The sequence below is a fragment of the Macrobrachium rosenbergii genome, chromosome 3 (assembly GCF_040412425.1).
Source record: "Macrobrachium rosenbergii isolate ZJJX-2024 chromosome 3, ASM4041242v1, whole genome shotgun sequence".
Lineage (NCBI taxonomy): Eukaryota > Metazoa > Arthropoda > Malacostraca > Decapoda > Palaemonidae > Macrobrachium > Macrobrachium rosenbergii.
In genome coordinates, this window is record NC_089743.1 from 34,604,358 (window position 1) to 34,631,197 (window position 26,840).

The 26,840-nt window shown below is 38.4% G+C and overlaps 2 protein-coding genes across 13 annotated transcripts in view; one reads left to right on the forward strand and one right to left on the reverse strand.

Annotated features, from left to right (window-relative positions):
- LOC136854357 (protein trapped in endoderm-1-like) overlaps window positions 1–26,840 on the forward strand; it is a 229,365-nt gene that overhangs the window by 61,702 nt on the left and 140,823 nt on the right. For all 6 annotated transcript variants that reach the window (XM_067130700.1, XM_067130695.1, XM_067130666.1 and 3 more), the window contains one exon: window positions 21,538–21,782. The gene's annotated coding sequence lies outside the window, so the exon portion shown is untranslated. The remainder of the gene's footprint in view (window positions 1–21,537; window positions 21,783–26,840) is intronic.
- LOC136854304 (protein trapped in endoderm-1-like) overlaps window positions 1–26,840 on the reverse strand; it is a 110,911-nt gene that overhangs the window by 3,194 nt on the left and 80,877 nt on the right. For 3 of the 7 annotated variants that reach the window (XM_067130609.1, XM_067130621.1, XM_067130613.1), the window contains exons 2-9: window positions 26,546–26,695; window positions 22,855–23,110; window positions 11,521–11,641; window positions 10,768–10,926; window positions 7,514–7,596; window positions 4,936–5,062; window positions 4,082–4,228; window positions 3,278–3,455 (exon numbers count right to left, since the gene is read on the reverse strand). In XM_067130609.1, the coding sequence (XP_066986710.1) occupies window positions 3,278–3,455; window positions 4,082–4,228; window positions 4,936–5,062; window positions 7,514–7,596; window positions 10,768–10,926; window positions 11,521–11,641; window positions 22,855–23,110; window positions 26,546–26,630 (1,156 nt within the window). In that variant the 5' untranslated portion in view covers window positions 26,631–26,695. Of the gene's footprint in view, window positions 1–3,273; window positions 3,456–4,081; window positions 4,229–4,935; window positions 5,063–7,513; window positions 7,597–10,767; window positions 10,927–11,520; window positions 11,642–22,854; window positions 23,111–26,545; window positions 26,696–26,840 lie in introns of all 7 variants that reach the window. The other 4 variants (XM_067130642.1, XM_067130628.1, XM_067130636.1 and 1 more) reach the window with 2 other exon arrangements.

The window sequence follows — 26,840 nt, forward strand, 5'->3', positions numbered from 1 at the left end:
CAACAGTGTCTTGAGTTAGTAAGTTAGCACAGTGCCAGGATAGGAGGTTACAAAATACTATTTCTAAAGTGGGAAATAAAAGGGAAACAATCTTACTTCCTAAAGAAAAACTGAAACGGTTAAAGGTTATACTAGTTTCAAAATGAACAAGTTTATATAACACACCATCTTAAAGGATAAGTTTTACGATGGCATTCCACTGCACTGCTGGTTACTGCTTGTAATTTGGTGCTTAAAAATGTCATGGCCAATATATGAAAAATATTGGTGTACAGTTACACTGCATACAGAAGACTCAAAATATATGCATTTGCTTCCTTCTAAGACATTGTTATTGGAACTTGTCAACAGTACAGAAATAACATTACACACAATTCCAGATGCAGTTTTCAGTCATTAAATTTTGGAATTAAATTATTTGATTTCAAGTGCTTATTTTATATATTGCCTCTGTAGTAGGATACATGCAGTACTTTGAAGTTCTGATTAGTAATACTGCAAGCATTTCTGATCATTAAAGCTCCATTTCAAAATATATGTTTGGGGGGGATTACAGTCACTGCCAAAAAAAAAAGTCTTAAGATTCTCACAGTAGTGATACTATGAGCTTTTTGATGCTGCATAGCCCACAGTTTCAGTGCTATCTGTCATTTTTAGTTCCCATCCATTTACCGCAGTCTCCTAAACAGTCCAGTTTCTACCATTTTATCTTCCTGTAATTTTCAACTCTACTTTAAGACTAGATCACTTGGCTGCATCTAGATATGACTAACCAGTCTCATTACAGTACTTTATAATATTAACTTGTATAACAATAAGCTAATGGTCACATACTATGTTTGATGTCGTGTGCCATAGCCACAATGCTTCTAAAAGCAGAGTGGCTGCTTTAGCATTAAAACCACCTTTCGTTTTACAGCTTAATTATTGTGGAAGACTAAGAAATGAGATGTGGGAGTGGAATTATATAATGTACATTGCTCTCTGAAGAAGCTGCACATCAGAACAGTGAAGTCATAACTTTCAAATTTTGCCCCTCTTGAACATACTTGCAACACCAGACCATTGTTTTATATTGTCCTAGAGGCATAAGTACAATACTGTTTACAGATAAAAGGGACAGCAGCAACATGAATAATTACCTGATTAAGTCACATATTATAAAGTTCCAAGAACTGTTTGTATTACCTTGACTTCTCTGGTTGTTTAGCAACAAATATCTTGAAAAGTCAATGAACTGAAAAATTATTCAAACACTAATTTAAGCTACATATATCATTAAACAGAAAATCCTGAGGTGAAATTGTCGTTGTGGCCACAAAGGGCATGTAAACTGATTCCAAAAGCTCCACATCTCACCACTGTTAAAGAGAACTAATGACTTAGGTGGTTTGCATTGCCGCTTCACCCTATGACTGTATTGCTGCTGATGCTGTTGCCTAACTACCACTAGTGGTACTTGATAACAATAATGACCACTTAATGTAATTGGTGTGTTAATTACAACAGTCATTCTCAATTTCTCAGGTAGTATTATTAGCTCACCTCCCTAAGGTAGAGTACTGTAAGGTACTGTATTTGGGAAAATTGAAATTCATTCTTGTTTATGTAATCCTTTCACAAAAATAACGTACAATGTATTTCATTTATACTCTAAAGGAAAGTAGTGCACATAAATTTTATGATATACCCTTGTTTCTCAGTGTTTAAGAAAATGCATGAAGATCAATCTTGAGTAACAAAGTGAGTAGCAAAAGCCACAACAAATGAAACCATTAACAAGAAGACCCCCCTCAACTTGGGACCACCTTGATGTGGTGAGGGGGCTCTTAAACCCTAGGAGTTTGTTCCTAGGTTTGAGTCCAAGAGTCCCATATATATCATTATATATTTCTTTGGATTAATTTTGTGGAATTTTCCACTTTTGCTAAAATGTATTGGACCTGATAAAATTAATATGAAAAGATATCATGGCTCGGAATGGGTTTATATCCGAAGCTAAATAGTGGGAACTGTGGTAGGACCATCAACTGCCCGATAATGTTTGGACCTGAGAGATATCAGATTGATAGCTCAAAGGCAGAACTATTCTGCAGGGCTGGACTGTGGATTCCAGGGGTGGGGGGGGTCTGGTTCTAGGGATAGGACTCTGGGCATTCTCTCTGGTTTGTCCATATATGTTTAGGGTGGGGATGATTGTATTCTTTGTAATACTCTCAGTCCTAGCAAGCCGGCTTGGCTTACGCTTGAGCGACCCTAATCATGTTGTGCCACCCTCTTTGGGGTAGGGTAGGGAAGCAGACATTTAGGAGTCGGTCCTCATTTGTACCATTGGTGGAAGAATAAACTCCGTGAAAGGCTGGTGATATCTTTGAAAGGTTTTCAGGTTTAATTTTTTTTCTCTCTCCAATCTTTATGACTTGTGGCTATAAGGATTTGAGTACCCCTGAGCCCTTTGATAATGATATTTTGGTGCAGATGATGACCTCTGACAAGGCCTCGATGCGAATGACAAGTCTTGGCAGGAACCTGACCATGGATATGGAATGTTCCAGTGGTGGTACTACCTCTCAGAGTATTCATCACAAATTGAAAAATTGCCAGTGTGGGAACACAGTGGATAATTTGAAAGTAATAAATGTAGAGCACATTCCCTTGGAATGTCTACAAAACTCTGTTTCTGTTTCGTTTGCTAGTTACTGTAAAATAATAGAGTTTGAAGGAAAATGGGAAGCGTGGGTAACTTTTGAAAAATATGAAGCTACACTTAAAGCCAGCAGCAATACTAATAATATCAAAATTTGTATATTGACTATTAAAGGAGCACTGTCCGACAAGACCCTTAAAAGCATGTTATTTTCATAATAACAGTACTAGCCAGATTGCTACAATAAACTGCTCTCCATTAAAAAAATGGACACAAGACTATGATCTCTGCACACAAAACTATTAAGGTTTATAATTGTAATTTTTTCCTTAATTATGTTGGAAATTTATAATAATCATAGTGTAAGTAAGAATGATAAGCTAAAGAAATTTATATTAAAGTCCAGCTAAGAAATGCCAAGAAAATGATAAATTTTTCCACAGAAAAGAGAAATTTAAGTTTAGGGATCACATTTAAGGTCATGATAAACATTACATATAAGATTATGGTAAACAAACAACCCAGTAAATGAATTAATAGATCCCCTTAGTATACACACTGAAAACAACATGCAGTCATAACAAAGGTGACATGCTTTCTATAAATAACCAACAAGAAAATCTCACACACAAGATGAAGCTAAAAGCCCTTGATGAGTCATTGGATTCTGTGGCTGAGGAGATAGAGTTGGTGGAATGTGTGGATACTCTTGCGGAATATATTTACTCGCTGAGTTACAAGTGGCTGCACTAGGGCAGCCTGGAACCACGCACGCAGACAATTGCGCGAGGAGTGTCACTGGTAATCGCTGTACCAGTTGAAATGATTGCAGAGAACAAAGCGTAAGGTATATGAATCAGTGACAACATTTAGCAAAAATTGCACTTCTGTCCCTCTAGGATAAAATTTAATCCTTGTGGACAGTGCTAATCTCGATTTGATTGCTGTTAATTTATCAGACTCATTGGAATTTAGAAAAAAAAATTTAAGCAACTAAAATAATGGGTAATGCATGTGTGGAAATATTCCTTAACTTTCATAATAGGGCATAATATTAATGCTTTCTCTGTTACCCCTTGTTTTCAGTATAATATGCAGGCTGAAATGTATTTCAAGGAAAATCTCAAGGTACAATTAACTCACAAATCACTGTATATCCTACAAGATTAAGCAAATGTAAAACAGACACCTCTATACTACTGCATTATAAACTGTAATTGTGGTGTTATATAACAAATAAGTAAGTAACAGGTATAATATTTTGTAAATCTTAACAGCAAAACTAAAATGAAACCATCATACATCTTAAAGCAAATTCAGTTGATGCCAAATACTGAAGTGCATGAGTTAACTACAAGAGTGTACTTTACTCAATTAGTTTTAAATTTACATTATTTCCCTACAGTCAGAACCATAATTTCTCACCATCCTTACCTCTTTAAAGTTGGGCCACCAACGAGAGATGTAGTTCACATAAGCATCACGATATTGGTGGTTCATGAAGACGTATATGAATACGTTAATGCAATACTGAGCCCAGTACAAAGGGTGCAACAGCAACAGGAGTGTTGGATTATGAAACTGCATGAGAGAGAAAGCAATAAGAAACTTTAAATTTTGTCATTTAAAAAGTCAGTCACCAGGCATATGCAGTGTTCATGATCAAAAAGTGTTTGGTCGTTTACAGGTTATTCAGAAACTAAAATGACTGTGACTTGAGATGCAGCTTGGCATCAGAGAGGATAAATTGATTATGGCCAGAAACACCAAGGGTGTTACCATTGTGCTAGTCAGTTCTTTACAAAAATCAATTCATTGTCAAATTAAGGAAAAAAAAAAAAGGGGTGGGGTGGGTGCCTTTCCCATGTAGTCTTCTTGTTTATTACAAAACTTGACAAACTACAAAGATGCTGTATATTTCTCTGCTGTCAGTCCATTACATGTTAGTTACAATGATACAACTGCTTATCCAATGCTTGAAAGTTAGGAAAACATAATACAGACTAGAAAAACTGGTGAATAATACAGGGAATATGGAATGTGCTTTTTCAGTATTTCCTTAGTTACAAGGAGTAGTACCCAACAGGAAAAGTTTTCAGCAGTGTCATAAATGACAAGAAAATTTTATGAGACAAATTTTGTTGTTTTAAAGCCTATGCCGCACTGCACTGGACTGCAGTTTCATTTACTAATGAAACATATGTGCAGACTAAAATTACGTAAATTTACATAATAATGGAAATTTTTATTTAAAGGATTTTAATGATAAAACCTAGTAAGCTACTTACTTTATTGTCGAAATAGTGAGCTATGGAAACAGGTGTACAGCATATAATGAATGCAAGAAAGATAACACCAATAGTTCTAGCAATACGAATATCACGCTTCCTCAGGCCATCAGCTGGACGGGTTGGTCTGAAAGTCATAGGAACATTTACAAATGCAGCTACTTTTGGATGAAAGTATATTGTTTGCAACACCAAGATGTAAATGCATTAAAAATTTAAATTATTTATGAACATTTAAGTGGTAATTTTTGCTCGGTCTCCTTTATGTAAGTACGAGTATTTAAATACAAAAATGTATCGTGGAGGCCACTCCTCCTGACAAACATTAGACTAAACACAAAATTAATTAAAGCAACCAGTCTGCAGGGCACCTAAGAAAGACTTACAGCTATAGGATCTAGTGACTGATCATCTGTACTTCAAACCAGCCAGAATGTGCCTTCAAAACTGGTAAGATTGACCTAAATTCATTCTCCCCTTGATGGCTGTTTTAAAAGAGTGATGAAGATATCTGTACCTGGTCTTACCAGTTAAAGTAAGGTTTAAGTGGAAGTTTTAAGTTCCTTAAGCCAAATACATCAGTGTAAGAGAGGCCCTGCTTACTCTCACGTGACAAGGATGGAAATAAAAAGTAGGCAAGATGAGCTCCTCCTAATCAAAGGGGAACCCCACATAAGGTATTCATTTAGTCAATTATGTATTGGTATCTGTATTCCTGACTAAAAGGCATTTTATTTGGGTAAATAAAAGTGGGAGGGAGCAATTTGCATGGAATCCTCAAACTGAAAAAGAATGGTTTATCAGTAAAAAAAAAATATCTCCATACTAAAGAACCAACATGGTGCCCAGCTCACTCTTACATGGCCCATGCAGATACAAGTTAGGAAAAATTTCAAAGTTACTAAGTTGGGAAAACAAAGTTCCCTCCTCTGAAGAATACAAGGCTATAACTGCTCATGCTGAAACACCTAGTACAGTAGTTCAGTTAAATTTTCATGTTCTTACAAAAGGCTAGTTAACCTACTGTATCTTGTTCTTAGTGATGGTTAGTACTATCAAGAGGAATAAAACCATTAAAGAAATAATCAAGAAATTTTATAATCGTTGAAGGCTGGTGCTAGATCAGTAAACTCCACCTCAAATCAGTTCATCAGCAGGTAACATTTACAGTTTGCAGCATGTACACAAGATTTTCTGCAAGCTTATGCTACATAATGTTGTAATCCTCTTATTGTTTTATTGCTCTGTATTTGCAAGACTGGCTTTTCTTGGCAGGCACTGAAAAGGCCCGCATAAATGTGAGAGGGGCTTTGTCAGAATATTTGTAGGTTAACTTAGTTTTTTGTACTTGTACTTTTTCCACCATAAAAGTTCACTTGGCAGGGCTTGTCATTGTTTACATAGAATTAGTCTCTTCCCAAACCCAGACAGAAGAGTAAGGCATTTGAAATCTGGCAGGAGGTCAGTTTCAAAGACAGTTCTTTTAAAAAGCCCAGTTGATATCCACTACAAACATCATAGCCAACACAACTCTTGGACAAGTTTACAGCATTGCTGACAACCTCCAGCCCTTGAGGAATGATGTAATTTCATCTCTCCTACTGAAAAGAATGAGGAAATAGCAACTTAGCATCAGGAGGGATCACTAACAAGACTGGTTTCAAAGTGTCCTTTGAAGGCAGTTTGATAAAAGGATATGGTTTCTGCACCTCTCAAAATCTTGCTCATCAGAGTAACCAAATAAACTTTTTAAAGATGATGGCAGTACTCACCCTGACAATAATGTTTGGCTTTTGCTAAGGAGCTTGGCTAGGGCTATAGCTCTTAAGGGAATAAATGTTTCCTGTACTCTATACAAGCTCTTAAGGGAATAAATGTTTCCTGTACTCTATACACATTGTATGAGTGTGGAAAACCCACAGACTTTCCTGGCTAAAGAAGAAGAGCCAATAGACAGTTCCTCTTTATACCATGTACTGTACTCATCTCCATCTCTATACATAAAGTTATTTGCAACAAATTCTCTGCCTCCATAGGTAAGGAAAGTTTTCCACTTGCTTTCCTGTTCCCAGACTTCTGGAGATACGTGTTAAAACTGTACTGGAATGAAACAGATAAAATATCATCGAAACATTCCTCCAGTTTTAAGGATTCACAAAAATGGACAGTTGTTTGTGCTGTGGTGACAAGCGCAAGCATAATTTTTTGTTACCAAACAGGAAGCAAGGTCTTGGTTCCATCTGTTATCACCAAGTGAATGACAGCATCAAACTAATTACTGTACTTTTTTTTTTATCTACAAAATTAGAAACACTGGCCAAATCATTAACAGTTGATGCAGAACTGTACTGCATTAATGAAAAATGCACTGCATCCGCAATAAAAACTAAAAAGTCTGGAATAAAAAAAGTATACTATTTGGTCTTCCAAATATTAAACCGAACAATTTTTTTTGTGAAACTGACATTTATCAAGATTTCTTTTACATAATGAAATACATAGTCAGTAATAATGAGTAACCTCTTATGAGAATATTTTAATCAACCAAATGAATGATGGTGCAATTTAGGTAGCTTACCTGACTTCAGTTGAACTATTAATGGAGCCCTTGAGTAATGACTGGGACCTTGTCTTATCTACTTTGGCTGAACTCTGTCTTGCCTGTGGAAAAATGCGAGATCACTTGAATCTTATATCTACTTCCCAGTGACTGAAACTTTGAAACATGGACATTTACTGTGAAATCTTTCACTTCTAAAACTTTTACTGAAGCAACTTAGTACAGTATTCAAGAAAATTGTATACAGCTGTTCTTGTACCCATTACAGGAATGCTCATTCTTTCATAAAGTTCCAGCTACGGTATTTTGTTGAAGTCTTCATCATAATCTGTGTATGGCATAAGTGAGAATTGTATTTAAATCAAAACATGAATAATATTAAGTATTAGCTAGAATGCCAAAGAATGGTGGCATTCAAAACCCATTACATTGTATTCATTATAAGAAATTGAGAGGTAGAATATTTTGTATTATAAAAATCTTTGCAATATGTATACTGTATTTCCTTGAAAGCTGGAGGCTAAAACAGCACAAGAAAAGAGAGTTTACTGCAGTTATATAAAGACCAAGAAATGTTTTCTAACTAACAGTGAATATTACATTTAAGACTCTAAAGGCATAAATGAATCAAAGAGTAAGTGAAAGATTTTAGCCAATTTTTGGATTCTTGTTCACACACTGTCACCAAATTAGTAAAGATGATTTTGGAAAAACTAGAATTTGTTACATTAGGTTTGATCAATAACAATACTGTAAGCATTTAGTAAAAATACGGCACCATAAAAAATTAATTAAGAGGCATGCAGTACAGCATTCCGTTTGTACCTAACTCACTTCAAATGTTGTTCAGTCAGGCTTCATATTCATGTATATCTCCTATATGATGCTGTATTAGGTTAACGGTTTCAAACAGGTTGTACTTAATACTCGGTACTCAATAAAAGACATCGTGTGTATTTCGGTTATGGACACACTGGTTCCATTTGCAGAACATCCCATAACTACATTACTTTGCTTACTGTATGTCTTTAGGATTAAAATAACCAAAAGGGAAGGTACAGTATCATATTCTAGTTTTATACTTCAAAATATCAGTCCATTCAGTATTAAGTCCATTATAATAAAGACTATTAAGTCCATTATAATAAAGAATACTGTAAGTCAAAATGTGCTGCTTATATAAATATGAAAAAAATTGTAGACCTGAAAATAAAGGGTGCATTAAGTCTGTACTGTATTCAGTTCCAATATAGGCATCCAAAACTGTGTGATACAATGCTAAACAAAATTTAGTACTAGTCATGTTATAACTTAAAATCATTAAATGACTTTCCCAGTGGAATTGCATACCAAATACCGTACTTGAAGAAAATCCCATTTAAACATAAGCAGAGTCAGTTTTAAGGCTGACACAAGTTATTCTTGTTTGTCCTTTTCACATCAAAAAAGCTTTTATTATCTGTATTTGAATTAAACATTTTCATGCTAATCCATTAATCTTTAAGACTTCTGTAAGGATGGCACAAAGTTTAACGTTTAAATGACTGTACCATTAAAGAATTTGAGTGTATCAACAAAACTCCAGGAAATTGTTTTAAGTTCATTATAGGAGGAAAAAATACAAATATTTCCCATTTTTTGGCATGTTCCCAAAATGTGGACATTGGACACTTATGGGGTACTTTCAGTGACTAAAACAAAAGTTTGGTTACCATTTCTATTTTTTTTTATTTTTACTCTGATTTTGCAAACATGTTTGCAAATATATAAATATTTTCCTGCCTTCTTTGTCCATCTGTCTACCTTCTGGATGAGAATGACTCCATAGTAGTTGCTTGCAATAATAACACCGCTGTTACCACATAATACTATTATCAGATCTATAGTCATATGAACCTCTCTCTCTCTCTCTCTCTCTCTCTCTCTCTCTCTCTCTCTCTCTCTCTCTCTCTCTCTCTCTCTCTCTCTCTCTCTCTCTCTCTCCTCAGTTTCCTTTTTTGATAAAAGGGACAATTTCCAGTTTGGCTATCTAATAGTTCCACGGGCACCAGTGCCTTGGTTTGTGAGTTCAACCATAAGATCCATGACTAGTGAAAAATTGTCAAAGAACACAACTTGTACATCCTTATTTACCACTGGCTGTAGCATATCCATGACCATTTGAAATTCTGTGACATGAAAACACTAAAAAGCAATCATGTTCATTCAAATTGAGTGGCTTGGTATCACTTACCAGAGAACGCAGTGAAACATCCACATACGTTCTGGTTATTGAGAAAGCATGGTATCCTGTACATACATCTAAGTGCCCAACATTCCCATTTTGGAACAGCTCATAAGAATATACATTATAAAAATGTTATCACCTGATTTGGATGGGACATGATATAAATTATAAGATCAGGTACTGTATTTAGCTAAAAATTCATGTGAACAACTAACTGAAATAAAAATATTCTTATATTATGAAAACTAAATAGTACTGAGGCTGTTATTTTTAGTAAAAAATCATGAAAACAAATGGCAATAACTGATATGATAAATGTAAAGCATGTGTATTATTATGTGTAATATATATATTATATATATATATATATATATATATATATATATATATATATATATATATATATATATATATTATATATATATTATATATATATATATATATATATATTATATATTATATATATATATATATATATATATATATATATATATATATATATATATATATATATATATATATATATATATATATATATATATATTTTGTACTGTATATGAAATGTTACACTCTAAATATCATATCTGAAATGACAAAAACAAGATATTTTGTATAGAGAACTTCCAAGCTATCTGGAAGTTGTGTTTCCAAAATGATAATTGTCTGATCAAGAAAAACAAGTGTCCACATGCAGCCCAGACCATGGACCAGATGCCACCATGGTTATTCTTCCTACCAACCCTGAGAGTGACAATTGCACTGCAGGGAGTAGAGGAGGGATCCTGTAAGAAATTATCCAATGCACAGCACAGACCACAGGCCAGATGCCTCAGTTGTTTGTTATTTTCCCATGCCACCTTGGGAGTGATGAGTGCACATGAGGGAGAAGCACTAGGTTTTTGAATAGGGAGCTAGTGTGAAAACTTAATTTGTGAAAACACTTTGTTCATTACAGACCCATTAATCATAAATAGCCCAAACTGCAGTGTAGGAGGGGGAGCAATACTGTATACCTCTAATCTACTACTGTGTCTTGACAGTTTACCTTATAAAAGATGTAGGAATATGAAGCGATGATAATAGCACATGGGAGGAGAAATCCTAGAGCTAAGAACAGTTTCCTTGGACCATTCCCACCTGTTTCCTTTGAGTCTCCGAAGTCACATTCTTTTGTCTTAGTGTTGTAGGTGAATTCTCCATATATCTGTAAGATATTAATACAAGCATAAACTTTTTCTTTTGATTTTGTAACACAGTGGTCGATAAGATAACGTGAATAATGTTTGTCTAAATAATAATTTGTGTGTTTCTGACAAAAATCCAGCAAAAGTGTGTAATGTATAAAACAAACCCAAGTCTTCCCTACTCCTTACCACGCACACTCGTCTTTCATCTGTTCTTACTCAAAGTAAATATGATTAAACTTTTTATTCCTTTCTTCCCTTCCTTGTTTACTTACAAAAAAATAAAACAAAGTTGGCTAGAGAATGATAGCTATCTTAAGGAACTCAGAAAGCTGTAATTTTACCATATGGAATACTGTATGGTTATGATGAATTTCATTAATAAAGGAAAACCAAAACTCTTGGATGCATAAAAGGAATGATTATTGACCAGACAGCTGTTATCAGTATGGAAGACTTTGTAGGCATTTAAACCTTGGCTCATTCCTATTCCTATTAAGGTTTGTTGGTGTCATTTTACAAATAGAGCACTGAACACTCACATTGCCAAATACATCTGGAGAAAGAATATAAGATGCTTATAAAATACTGAATAAGTATTAAACACAACTCACCCTCAGCAATGGAATGAGCATTAGTGCAGCTGATACAACCCAAATCATGACGATGGTTGCAATGGTTTTTGGCGTTGTGAAGATCTTTGGGTATTGCCTTGGAAAGGCTATGAGGAGACATCTAGAGGGGAGAAATAGATGCATGGAAGGAATTAAAATTACTCTTCTCAATGTCGTTTAGCCATGAATTACAAGCATGGCAAAGAGGAGTTTTTCTTAACGGACAGTACTGGTTTCTTGAAAGGAGAGTGAGCAATCACTTTTCCTTTTTTTAAACTTTGTGGGTCTAGATATATTTTCCTCTGTTTGATATAAGCTAATTAAGCATTTCATTGCTCCATTTACTCAGTGTATATGTCAAATCTAAGTGACAAACAGTTGTCAGTCCTAATAAAATAGATAGCAACTAAATATACGCTTGATATGTACCTCTCAATGTCAATATTAACAACGTCCCTAAAGCTTAAAATGGTACAGAATCTGTACAGAAATCTTACAGTCAATTAATTTCAGGAACATGTAATTTTGAATCCTTGTAGATTGGCACTACAGCAGATTTACTAAAATACAGTAAATGGAATTACAGTACAGTAGTAGGGTGAGTGGCATGAGGTGGAAATTTCATAAACTAACTGGTAAAAGGCTAAGAACACAAACTAACCAGAATACCTTTCTAAAATCTCTCTCTTCTCTCATTTATGTCATCCTTCACTTATCCATTGAATGTTGGACAATAAATTTGCAATACCTCTTAGTCAATTATGGTCACAGTTGGTATGGGAACCTATGCATGCGAAAGGATGGGTAGGAGTATCTCAGTAACATCATGTCTTGATATATTTTATTATTATGTAACACGCACGTAAGTCAACCGAAGAAATTAAAAATGTTATGTTAGATTTCCCCCGAGATAGAAATTCAACTGATCACGTAATTTTAATAAGTTAAAACATTAACTGTTTTAATTTGACCCTTCCTTGTGATAGTATTTGAAAAAGCAAATCAAGAAAGATTCAGTCCTTTCAAAAATAAGCCTCAAAGAGCTAAGGGCAACCACAACCATACTCTAATCAAATAAAGGAACCATGCCACCATAGTCACCCACAACAATTTAATTTATAGAACATTTTTAAGAGCAGCTATAGACAGCAAATTTCAAATGCCAGAATAAGAGTAAAAATAAAACAATTGGATTGAACCCCTTTAAACAAAACTGAAGTGGTTCTCTCGAAACCTTAACAAACAATCTCAGTCATCATTTTTCAGCATTTGACTCTAAAAGATACACAAATCTGGGACTCAGAAAAAAGTATATAGAACTGCTAATTTTTAATCCAGAGCACCTCAAGTTAATTCAGATGAGAAAAAATAGCCATCCCTCTTATTAAGAAGCGACAAACCATTGTGTGTTTGTAGGCATGTATGTTATCAGTATATATATCTATATTTTACCTTTTTATAAATTTCTTGAAGCCATCTCTTATTTGATTTATTTAATTAGTATATTTCTGTTTGTTAAGAATTCTATAAATATTTTTTTTTTAAAAGACAGTCTTTAAAATAAATTAGATACGTGATTACAAAGAAGCAGGTTAGGAATAGTTACTTCATGAGGGCTCTTGAATCCCAGGAATCTGTTCCTGGGTTTGAGTCCAAGAGTCCCATAGACCATTATATATTTCTTTGAATTAATTTTTGTGGAATTTTCTGCTTTTGCTAAAATTTATTGGACCTGATAAACAGGAAAATATATCATAGCTGGGATTGGGTTTATATCCAAAGCTAAATAGTGGGAACTGTGGTAGGACCATCAGCTGCCCGATAATGTTCGGACTTCAGAGATATCAGGCGGAACTATTCTTTAGGGTTGGACTACGGATTCCAGGGGGTCCGTTCTGGGACTAGGACTCTCGGCATTCTATCCGGTTTGCCCATAACGCGATTAGAGTGGGGATGATAGTATTTTCGTAATACCTTCGGTCCTAGCAAGCAAGTTTGGCTTACACTTAGGCCACTATAATCATGTTGTGCCATCCCCTGTGAGGTAGGGTAGGGACGTGGACATTTGGGAGTCGGTTTTCACTTGTGCCATTGGTGGAAGAATAAACCCATGAAAGGCTGATGATATCTTTTTAAGGTTTTCAGTTTATTTTTTTTTTACCCCTCTCAAATCTTTATGTCTAGCATTTATAAGGATTCGAGTACCCCTGGACCCTCTGATGGTGCTTTTCTGGCACAGATGACGACCTCTGCACCCACTTTGGAGATTGAAATCTCCCCAAATGTTGATGACTTCTCGAAAAATAAATTGACAAAAAGCAGTAATAACAAATATCCTGATCCCCCCGCCCCTGACTTCCCATCCTCTGGACCCTCTAGTCATGCTTCATTGATGACGACCTCAAGCAAGGACATGGACTTCTCTAAGAAGTCTTCATCCAAAATTAAATACTCAACACAGCCAGGTTGTGTGAAAAATTTGAGAATGCTCCATATCGAAGACTCAACAGTTCGTTGTGATTATGAAATGATCTTGACAGCTCTGAAATCATTTGGAACTGTTGTAGAAATCAGGATGAACTTTATTGATATTGAATCCAAGTGGGAAGTGTGGGTTACCTTGAGTAGCCATGATGAGGTTGTAAAGACTAGTAGTATGTGTGTGTGTGTCGGGGGCGGATGTGCTGGAGGTCTCTCTTGTGTTTTTTACCCAAAAAGAGGGGTTTTTCGCTCTTGGTGATTATACTTCTCATAGAAGGCAATGTACTAATAGTCTCTCTACGTAATACCCGACGCGTAAGCCAGTTAGTGTTGTGTAATTGCAGATATATTAATCTACGTTCTCCCCCAATCAGTGCCTTCGGAATTTTTCAAGTTTCAACTTCTCGAAGCCTATTGACCCTGGGAAATGGGTAATAGAGTGCTGTGTATGTGTTAGTGTTTGGTCCTCCCTTTACCATAAAAATGTCATCTGACCAACCTCCAACCGTCGTGCCAGTGACCCTGGCACCTAATGATACCTGTGCCCCACACACAAGTTCTGCACTAGCGAACAGTTGTCTTTACTTTATCCAATACCAGTCGAACCGTGCAGATGTCAAGTCAACTATGCAATCTGTCAGTGCAGCCTTCTCCGACGAGAAAATTAACTCTGCATATACAAAATGCAAAGACCTGATACCAGATACCATTCTCCAGGAGCGACCCACGAAAAGCCTATCCTCTCACAAGAAAGTATCGTATATCACTAAGTGGCTAAGGACCCGCTTAGTGGAAATCTACGCCGACGACCCTTACAATCTGCCTCCAAAGGGGCCTGCTGATCTAAGCCTACCTGCAGTGTACCATACGGCAGAAAGTGCCTTTCTAAAAACAAAATCCCTCACAGAAAAAATTGACAAAAGCTCAGAAAAAATTGAGGAAGCACGAGACAAATTTTCACAGATCTGGAACGTGATCAAAGGATTGCAGGAATCACTTGACAGTCTTAAAACTGTAGAAACAAATAACAATCTTTCATGGATCTGGGATGCGATCAAAGGAGCAGGAATCATTAAACAATCACACAGCAAGCCACCAGACTCCTTTGAATGAGGCATCTATTATTTCCTTGCCTCCCAACAACATGAGAGAAGTGAGGGTGCGACGCGAAGTCCAGATGGCCATACCTTCCCATGAGGGATCTGCCCTCTCTCTCTCTCTCTCTCTCTCTCTCTCTCTCTCTCTCTCTCTCTCTCTCTCTCTCTCTCTCTCTCTCGGATGAAGCGCCCACACCACCTGTAGACCTATTGGAGAGGACCAACGAACCCCCAACCCCCCCTCCCTCCCCAGTGCCTCCAGTGGAAGATAGATCTTCTGCAACGATCACCAGCCCTCGTGAGTCTTCCGACCCTACCTCTCCCCCCCAACCCCACATCGTGGGTGAAGATGTGATTGATCATGAGGGGACTGGGGGCTGGCAGACACAAACAAGTAGAAAAAAGAAAAGAACATCTCAAGTGTCCACTGAACCGAAGCCCAGCATTTGTGAATCACCTCGCCCGAAACCTGAGAAGAGACGTCATGTTGTGATTCACAATTTACGCTCATCGGTGAAGCTAGACGCCATAGTAGAGAGAGTCAAGTTTCTCACGGGCTCCGACCTTCATATCTCCCAGGAACTCCCATGCAGAATTAAACATAAAGTAACCTAGAGGATTACTTGCCTATTTCACCACCTCGAAGTTCTTAAAGGCGAGAATTTCAGTCCTAACATAAAAGTCTCAAGATACAACCTAATCCGGGACCAACCTCCCCCAGTGGAACTTACTGACACGCCGGGGTAGGGGTTCAGGCACAGACTCACCTTCTGCTACAAGTGCCAGCCATCCTCCCAAGCCGAGTGAATGCCCACCCTTGATGGCCAATCCCCCATCCACCCAAATGATCAACTCATTCATTTCCCACCTTCATGAGCTGCCATGGATACACTAAACATAATCTCTTGGAATATTTTTGGCCTCAAGCAGAACACTCCTTCCTTAAACATGTTCTGCAAAAACTTCAAAGGCATCATTGCATTACAAGAAATGCTCCTCTGGCCTCATGACCTTGCCATCTGCGATTCAGTGCATGAAGACTTCAGAGCTTTCTCGACCTCATCGATGCAAGTTACAGATCACATCATAGCCGGTCGCCCGAAAGGGGGCCTTTCTTTCCTGTAGCACAAATCGTTAGACAATATGGTGAACGTGTTGACCTATAGGAATGATAGATTGCTGGGGCTTCAAGTGACAGTAGAGGACTCTAAGATCCTAATAATTGATGTTTATATGCGCTGGGAAAAGAACGATAATTTTGATCAGTACTGCATGATTCTAGGTGAGTTACACAGCATTATTCACGACTCTAGTGCTGATCATATTTGTATAATTGGGATCTTAATTCTCACCCCACAGAACAGTTTTATAATGAACTTACCCGCTTCTGTCAAAGTCACGCTCTCCAAATTAGCGATGTAATGCTCCTCCCTCCCTCCTCCTGTACCTATGTACAGAACAGAATGGACACAGTTACAACCTCCTGGCTGGACCACTGCATCACGTCCCCTCAACTTCATGACTCTGTTGTGACCTGCAACATTCGCTACAATCTTGCAGTGGGCTATGATCACATCCCCTTACAGGTGTCATTCAGTACCCCATCCCTCCCTACCATGAACCCCCTAACTGATCACCCACCTGCTGTTAACTGGGATTTTAAAAACCAACAGAAAACCAGATCCTTCAGGGAAACCACGGAAACCAGGCTGCGGTCAATAGCCCAACCGGCAGACTCCTTACTGTGCACTAACCCAAAATGTAGAAACGATCATCACAGGAGAGATCTGAAAGAATTCTATTCGAATATAATTTCCACTATGCTCGCCTCCGGGAGGGATACCTTTAGATCTCGTCGAGGCAACTCTCGTAATGTACCTGGACGGAATGAATTGGTTAAAGATCTTTATACACATTCACGAGAAATGTTTTTACTGTGGAGGCAAAATGGTAGCCTGAGGGAAGGACATTTTGCACTGCTAATGAGGCAGGCGAGAACGCAGTTCAAATTTGCCCATAAGCATTGCAGACTGAATGAAAAGCAACCAAGGGCTGATGCAATGCCTAGGAAATTAGAATCTGGCAATTACCCCAGTCTTTGGAAGGACATTCAATCCTGAAATCCCAAAACTAAAAAGCTATCACAGTGTTGGTACTGTGCCCATGGCAAGGGCACTCATGTGTTTAGCTAGCCATCGGATCTATCCTTCGCTGCACAGCTCCCACTTGAGTAGAGGCGACCTATGGCTTTACTGCCGTGCCACTACAGGTTAAGATGACCACCAACCAGAGGCAGTATTCACCGGCAGTAGCTCTCTTGCCACACAAGGAAATGAAGCAATTTTTCTGTTTCAGTCACTACCATGCCTTAATGCTTTGGAATAGAATATGTCCATGTATCCTGTCCCCATTCAATGTGGGATTCAGCTATGTGATTACTTGGTAGGTTACTTATATGAAAATGATATTTTCATAGTAAAATTGTTTCATATTTACTTACCAAGTAATTACAGTGTAAAGACGATAGACGTCTCTTCATTTCGCATCAATCACGTTCATGCATCATACTTACAGTATTAACATGTCAAGAACCTCATGTAAATATTCATGTGTAGAATTTCCTGGCCTTTCCGCCGATATATATTTTATCATTGTATGTATATTATGTCTCGTAAAATTGTCATTTGTTTGACAGTCAACAAACACAAATTGCTTAGAGTGCGGATCATGGCAATCGGAGGTTGGGCACTACGTTTCCATCCGCACTCTGTTATGTATACCTGCGCCCAGGTAAATAAATCAGCTAATACCCAGTTCGACCTTTTTGTCCTCACAACTGGTGACCCAAGGAGTGACGGTAAACACAGCGGTTTTGGCTTCACCATTAATGGACTCACCACGGCCGCTTTACCTTCAGAGAGTCTTTAACGGAACCACACGGCGACAAAAGTCTAGGCCTCTGAAAGCTCCTTCCTTTGAGAACACCCACGCCACTAATGGACTAATTATGGTGTACCCCTCCAGGTACGTTCTGACGTGCTCGAACGGTTTGGCCCCACCATTTACGATTCACGTCGACTGTACTCAGAAGTCATTAACGGAGCCACATGGCATATAGTTTTGACTTCTGACGAGCCCCAATCGCGTTTTGGTGTGAGGAAAAATGTCAGATACTGAGGTAGAAAGTCATTCTGAGGATGCACAGATCCTCTGCATCTCCCTCTCGCCTTTGAAGGCGATAAAACTCCCTCTGTTCTTGCGACAAAACACTGCATCTTGGTTTCTGCAGGCAGATGTCTATTTCCAAGTGGCGAAAATTACAGACGAGGAGACCAAGGCGGACGTAACCATGGCAACGCTACCGGAGGAGGTCTTCAACAAAATCACCCCATGGTTGGACTCACAGCTGGGCAAATTCAAGTACAGAGACCTGGGAGATTAACTCACTGACCCATACACCATGACCGTCCCAGAGAGATCCCAACGTGCCCTCGACCTGATGAACCAGCCCCTGGGCGACGCATCACCCAGGGACGCCTGGGACAAACTATGAGGTCTCCTGATGCTGCCGGGCGTCGAAGCGGACGGTCGGGGGAAGGAGATCAGCTTGTCGCGAGAAATATTCCTGTGGCGCCTTCTGCAGGTGGTGAGGGGGCAAATCACGGATGCGGACGCCCTTTCAATGGACGAATTGGTGAACGTCACACACAAACTCCACGAGGCCCCAAGGCCTCCAAACACGCCGCAACACCCGCAGCCTGTAACCTGGTAACAGAAGCCGAGGCAGAGGACGTGAAATGGTATACAGGAAGAAGGCGCCGCCGCAGCAGCAGAGGACGTGGACAAATCCAGCTTGGTGTTACTTCCATCGGAGGTTTGGAAGCGCCGCCAGAAATTGCAGAGCCCCTTGTTCTTTCACAAAAATGAGAAAGGCGGCCACAAATAACAGCAGTGGCCGCAAACCTTAAGGATCCCCGTCCGGTAGGATTCTTCATCCATGATGCCATATGGAAACAATGGATTCTGGTAGACACTGGGCTATGCAATCGGTATTTCCGCCATCAAGGGAGGACCGTTACCGCACGTCCAGCACCGCAACCACACTGGTGGCCATAAGTGGAAGCACCATCCGCTGCTATGGAACTTTGACCCGCAGAATATCCATCCTGGGCCGTAAATATGATTGGCCCTTCGTCATTGCGGACGTCAAGTTTTCCCTCCGGGCGCCGATTTCCTCACACACCATGGACTTCTGGTAGACGTCGCCCAAAAACGCCTGCTGGATACTGGAACCTGCCACTCCTGACCGCTCTCCACTGGGCCGGGGATGCCCGCTGTCTACTCCATCTCTTTGAACAAATGCAGTACAATGCCCTCCTCCACGAGTTCCCAGATGTCTTCAAGCCAGAGCTGTGTCAGTTGCCAGAGCCCAGGCCAAGCACGGCATCCATCACCATATCACCACAACAGGCCAGCCAACACACGCCAAATTCTGCCGCTTGTCACCCAAAAAACTCCAAGACGCAAAACGAGCCTTCGTCGAGATGGAACGGATGGGCATCTGCTGGAAGGCATGGGTTTGCTCAAGTGTTATTTTCAGGTACCAGTGCACCCCGATGACGTTCCGAAGACAGCCGTCATCAAGCCGTTCAGAACATATACCTTCTCCTACTCCACCTTCGGCCTCAGGAACACCGGGGCCACATTCCAATTCCTTATGGACACCATCTTGGGGGACCTACCTTTCTGCGTTTGCCACGTAGATGACATTCTGATCTTCTCCAGGTCCCCAGAGGAACACCTGCGCCATGTCCGGGCTGCACTGAAGCGCCTGCAGGAGAATGGTTTGGTTGTCAGGTTCAACAAGTGTACCTTCGGAGCGGAAAAGGTAGACTTCCTGGGCCACGAGATCTCTCCGGCAGGTGTCCGCCCCATGGCCTCCAAAGTGGACGCAGTGCAGAAGTTTCCAACACCAAAATCCATCAAGTCCCTGCAGGAGTTCCTCGGCATGGTCAACTACTACCGTCACTTCGTACTGGACATTGCCCACATCATGTATCCCCTAACCGGAGTACTGAAGGGGAAGCTGAAAGCTCTGACGTGGGCAGCTCTGCAGCAGCAGGCGTTTGAACAGACGAAGGCAGCCCTTACCAGAGCCACCACCTTAACACATCAGGACCCCACCGCCCCCCTGAGACTTACCATGGACACCAGCAACATCACTTGTGGAGCCATGCTGGAGCAGGTAGTAGGTGGTTCCCCCTGCCCTCTGGCCTTCTTCAGCTGCAAGAAGTTAAAAGCTATTAGACCTCAAATAGGATTTTGGCAATCATCCTATCAAAGCAACAGGAGGACTGAAGTTATTTTAACGAGGCTGAAGACTGGTCACTGCCGACTGACAAACACTTTTCTTCTTGATGGCAGTAGTGCTCCAGTGTGTGTGTGTTCATCGTGATAGCCCTTTGACATTTGAGCACATTCTGGTTCATTGCACCAGATATGGTAATGAGAGGCAGATATGCCATTTAGACGGTAATACCATAACAAAAATTTTAGAAGACAACATTGATGTTGGCCCTGTTTTGAGTTTTTTAAGAGCTTGTGGTTTATATAAAAAACTTATAATTTTATGTAGATAAGTTTTTTTTTTATCTTATTTATGGCAGTTTTTAATTCCGTTAGAAATTACAGTAAATCTTCGGCTTTACCATTTTAAACATTGATCTTTAGAATATCCATTTTAAACTCATTATTTGTATCATTTCCATTTTCATTCATTCTCATCGTAGCGCTGAATGACCCTGTGGGTTCCAGTGCTCAGCTTTATGGCTGAATCACATATTCCATCCCATCATTCATTTTCAGATTGTCATCGTTGTCCTTCCTTCAGAGGAGTGCTTTGTCGTGCATGGTGTGTTGGCTCCGCTTTAGTGGCAATTTTTTTCGATATTTGTTATCGTTTGTGTGGCTTCTGTTGACTTTTTGTCTACTTATACCCATACTCACATTATAATTATTTTTATCAATATTGTGTGTTTTTAAACATGATGCACCTTTCTTATTGTGTTTATTATCACATTAGCTGGAGATGTTGAGTAAAAACTTGAACCAGCGTAGTCGAGGCAGTGCCAGTGCTGTGAGATATACAGTGGTATTTGTGGGCTACACGAAAATATCAGATTTTGTAGTTGCCGTCAGAGAGTATATTTTATTATTTACAGAAGCCTTGTTCTGTGAAATGAGGCGCTCATCTGAATTCCTCAGTCCAGAATTCGTGAAACCAATATTTGTTAAACATGATGACATTCCAAGGGAAAAGGAGACAGTAGTGTGTATTAGAAATGATTGACCTGGAGATATGTTATGGAAGATGTAGGTGCAATGAGATTTCAGCTTTAAAAGGTTTGTGACAAACATAACTTTCATATTCCATCTACAGGTATTGCAATGCAAACGGACGCTACTGTTATGACTCTTCTCACCATCAAACCTCATTGGACAAGTCTTCAGTGAGACAGAAGCACGGCGGGTCTCGGAACAAAGCAGTAGAAAGAGAAAGAAGAGAAACAACCCCAGGAGCAAAGTTGTCGGCTTGAAAGGAGACTCTTGCGAATAAGAACGTCTCTCCTCCTCTTCTCCTTCCTCACCGCCTACCACTTAAGCCATCAGCTCTCCCAGTTACAGGTAAAGTGAGAACAGATGTAAATTGTTTTTATGTTTTTTGTATAATTTCTTCAAGCTAGGCTCGCTAAATTGAGTTAAAAGACTTTTATATGTTGTATTTTTAGAGGTCTGGAACTGATTAAGTCCATTAACCAAGTTATGGCGGTGTATATATATACATTTTATGCACACACATACATACATACATACATTATACAATTTGAAGTTCATGGAAAGGCATTCTGTGTACATCCGTTTATTATAAATATATATATGTGTGTACATATATATAATTTTATATATATATATATACATATATACACATATATATTCATTATATAATATATATATATATATATATATATATATATATATATATATATATATATATATATATGTATATATATATATATATATATATATATATATATATATATATATATATATATATATATATATATATATATATATATATATATATAATATATATTAAAAGAGGAAATAACGACCTTAAAGGAGAACTGTGATTTATAGATCATTGATGTTCAGAAAAGTACGAGTTTTGGAGGCACTACTTTAAGCATTTAAGCTCTTTCTCCGTGATTGGTGCTACATGATCGCTTCTCTTTTCCCTTTCACATCAAGCACCAAACCATTTCAGTCTTCGAAATCTCATTCGACCTTCCTGTCTCATTATCATAAGTCTGTGCTCCTGAAGTTACTTTCTTTAATGACTGACCACTACGTCCAACCCAACCATATGATTATTGCAAATTTAGTATCATACAAGTCATGAGTAGGCCACGGTCGTACTTTTTTTCTGAAACAATATTTTTTTGCGCTGTCAGAGTGAAATATGCCCTTTGAAGTGGAAAAAATGTCAGTAAAATAATGAATCTAGGAAGTTTCATAAACAGATATTTCAAATGATGCCTGTCAGCTAGGAAAACAGTTGTGTATCTCACATTTTACATTATTCTCAGGCATACTGCCCTGTACACACACGGCCTGAAATGGATGAAGGGATCTCTGGATTTCAGTACGGGTTAATTGATCTAGTACTCGGCCCAGAAGGTAAACACATGAATAATACCTGTTAACTGCAATCGCTGCTATGGACAGCAGCTCTGTCTGGATGATGACGTAACGAAGGAAGACGAACACACTACATCCTTCTGATGAGAACAGTTTCTCATTGCTGGCGTAGAGTGAGAAGAGATGGGCAGCGGACATGGGCAGGATGGTGACACAGAAGAGTCCTTCCACGACTGCAAGGTTCACCACGAACCATGTGGCTGCGTTCCTCAGTCGCGTCGAATATGGTAAGGCCAAGATTGTGAGCAGATTGCCTGAGGAATTGAGTACAGATTAGTCGCACACCGAGGTCACCAGTTAAAAACAAAAGGAGAACATCATACCCTTGTAACGTCTACATTATTTATAAGCAACCATCTGTGAGAATGAACTTTTTTTTTTTTTGAAGTCTGCATAAAACATTGAATATTTCTGCCTCTTAGTTATCTTGATTAAATCTTCAAAAATGGAAAATTTATGTAAACGCTATTTAATAGGTTAATAAATCTCGCCAGCATTTAATGCAAGATTAATGTTTTTGTAAAACTAATCAGTCAGTTCTATTGTCAACTCCTATAACATTTACCTACTGTTATTTAAAAGTGTACAACCAGCAAAGTAACTTAAGTATGCGGTGAGTCGCATTCATAAGCCACTGCTGGATAAACCTGACACTTCCCTCTAATTCAGTCTCCGAGGGATGAAAATGATTGCTTGATGATCCGATTGACCTAATCTTCTTTCTAGCACCACATCCTCTAGGGAAGCCCTTGAATTCTGGTACGCCCTCCGGTGACCAAAATTCGTTGGCAAACGAATGATACAACGCCTTCTTACCCTAGACAATAGTATTTCTTCTCGAAAAAGAACCGTGGAACTTATAAACATTTTTAGTGCTAGTAAACATTTTATTTCCGCTTTTGCTGCCAGTGAACCTCTGTTTTGAGGTCTTATGAAGATCATGTTGAAAAAAAAGCGACTTTTATGCTGTTTTTTTTTTTTAAGAATTTGTCAAATCATACGGAGGGTTTATAACCCGATTGTTTTTTACGACTTGTATACATGCTACCTTTCATTCAAGACTCGTGTAAGCCTGTTGTTTGTAAATATGTTTTAGGTCTGGATTTCCTTGATTTTAGTTTGTCTCTTTCTTTAATGGAGTGGAAAACGCCAATGTTTATTGACATTTAACCCTCTCATTCTCTCAGGGCGCAAATATATCTTCTTTATGTCAAGTCATGTAAATCTCATTATACTTGAAATCTTGTAAACTGGAAAGTTTCCTTTGAGACCTTGGAATTGTTCTGCTTCTTTTGAAACTGGTGAAAATAATTCACGGGTATAATCTGTCATGCTCCTCTTGAAGTAAAGCACATTGCAAAACAAAATAAAAAACAGCTGCACAAAACAGTAGTTTTAATGTAAGTTAAGGAAGAAAGAAGGCAATTTAACAGTAATTTTAATGTAAGTTAAGGAAGAAAGAAGGCAGTTTAAACGTGACGCACGTATCGAAACAACACCACCCACCAAAGTATTGCAATGTTTAGCACTAAATTCGTAAGTGGTGGTTAAATGCAGATATTAATGTGTGGGCCACACAAAATGGAATCCACAGAAGCAGCAAACTTCAGTCTAAACTTTTGAGAAGGGAAGAAAGAAAGAGAGAGAGAGAGAGTAACCCACATTGAAATGATAAACCACCCCAGTCCGCCAATATGTAAGGAGAAAACTAGACCGATGCGACTCCCAGAGCAAACATAAACTAAAACGACTGACAAAGTTCTCTGATTTCCTCTTCAGTGACTCAGCCTCAGCAATGAAATATTAAAATATTGATAATAATGCGCGCTCAAGTTTATGAAGCAAGCCAAAGATCTTTTCAGCAGTAAGCTTTCAAAATATTAAAGTGCATAATTTAAAATATCTAATACTGATGAAACAAAAGACAAGGAAAATTACAAATAAACTAATAAAGAGAAGTACTACTAACTAACCACACTACACTCAACTAATCATTGCCTTAGACTATGGTATTGCAGTGTAGAAATTCAGCCTCTTGATCTAATGAGCTTGAAAATCTATCAATTCTGCCAGCAAAGGGGTTTCCAATCGTAAGGTACAGAATATGGATGCTGGCTTTCCAAAGCCAGCAAAAGGCACGAAGTTGACAGGTTCCAGCGCCGGGAATGATACCTGAATTCCTTAGCAATTATGTCAGGGAGGTCGTAGAGTATCACTTATGATTCTGCAATTTTGTCAAAGAAATAACAGTTGAGCGGTTCTGATAAGACTCAACCAGAATACAATTACAATAACGAAAATTGCCAACAAGCAGTAAGAAAACAGTAGTGATAACTAGATTTAAACTTTATATGCCCTGGCGAGCACATGCTACTTGTGTCATTGAACTTTAATGTAACAATTGCGGTTTGACTAATGAACAAAAATAAAGATAATTTGTCTGTCGTAAGAAAAGTAAAAGGCAACAGAGATGCCAATAAGAACGTAAGGTTTTGGAGGCGTTAATGAGAAAAAGGGTTTTGGCAAAATGTGTGTGTTTGTGTGCAGTAGCTTATCCATAATTCATTAAACTCACTTAAATTTCATGATCAATCAGTCATAGTAATTAACGGAGGTGACTGAATATTTACAGTAACAACAGCAATAATAATAATAATAATAATAATAATAATAATAATAATAATACTAAAACCATTCCTTTCGACACAGTCGAATGGCAATAACTGTAACGAAAAATAAATGTCATTATCATTTCCTTCCAGTATCTTGGTCAACACAAAAGCAAGTAAATGGTGAAAACTACAAAAGCAAAGTAAATACATAAGCCTCCGTATACATATCCATACCCATATTTTAAGTTGAATTGAATTCATTTCACATTTTACAAGCTTCAGCACAGAAAAGCGAAGATTGTCTGTCAGGCTGCAGTGGTTCACAGGTGGTCTGGCAGAGTGACATCACGCTGATAAGAGGCTAATATGCAAGCTACCAGAGGGGTGGAGGGAGTGAAAGAGCCATCAGTGCATCTCACGTGGTGCACTGTAGGCTGTGTTTAAGGGTTTTTGCAACGTCCCTTCGGCTTCTAGCTGCGTCCACTTTGCAGCCTTTCACTTTACATCCATTCCCGCTTCCTTTCTTCAGTCACAGGTGTTGGGGGGGGGGAGTTCTTCCAGTTTTACCTTTAGCTCCTTGTACTTTTCCCTTATTTTCTGGATCTCTTTATCTTGTCCAGCTTCTCCAGTTCTCTCATTTCACTGTCTTAAGCACTGCATGTGCCCTTGTGCTTTGGTTTAGAGCCTGAATCTCATGTTTTATTTATTTCATGTGACCCAAGCTACAAAAGAACAGGATTCTATCTTATTTCCCAGGCAAAGGATCCGGCTAATATAACGAATTTCATTATATATATATATATATATATATATATATATATATATATATATATATATATATATATATATATATATATATATATATATATATATATATATATATATATATATATATATATATATATATATATATATATATATATATATATATATATATATATAAAAGTACTTCTGTCAGTACAAATTATATGAATATGTATTTGTAACGTATGTGAGCATTGTTGAAATTTATGGTATAAAAGGGTCCATTTTCGAAATACTGTCCCCTGGGAAAATTGTCCGAAAGTGTGAGCTTACCAACGAATCCCAGAACGGCGATGATGATGGCAAGCACGGAGGTCAGCACCAGCACCCATCCAGGAGCGTCTTCCATTGAATCCATCTTGTGCGTTGCAAATGGTTTCCTTCACGAATCACTGGGGAAGCACAGGGCACCCTTTATCCAGCCTGAGAATATAAAAAAAAGCAGATGGATGTTACGACCATTATTCAGAGAAAAAACTTAAAAGGAAATATCCGGTTTCCCCCTTAGAGTGGTAGCGCCGTCATTGCATCTCACGCGGTGCACTGTAGCCATTACTTAAGGTTCTTT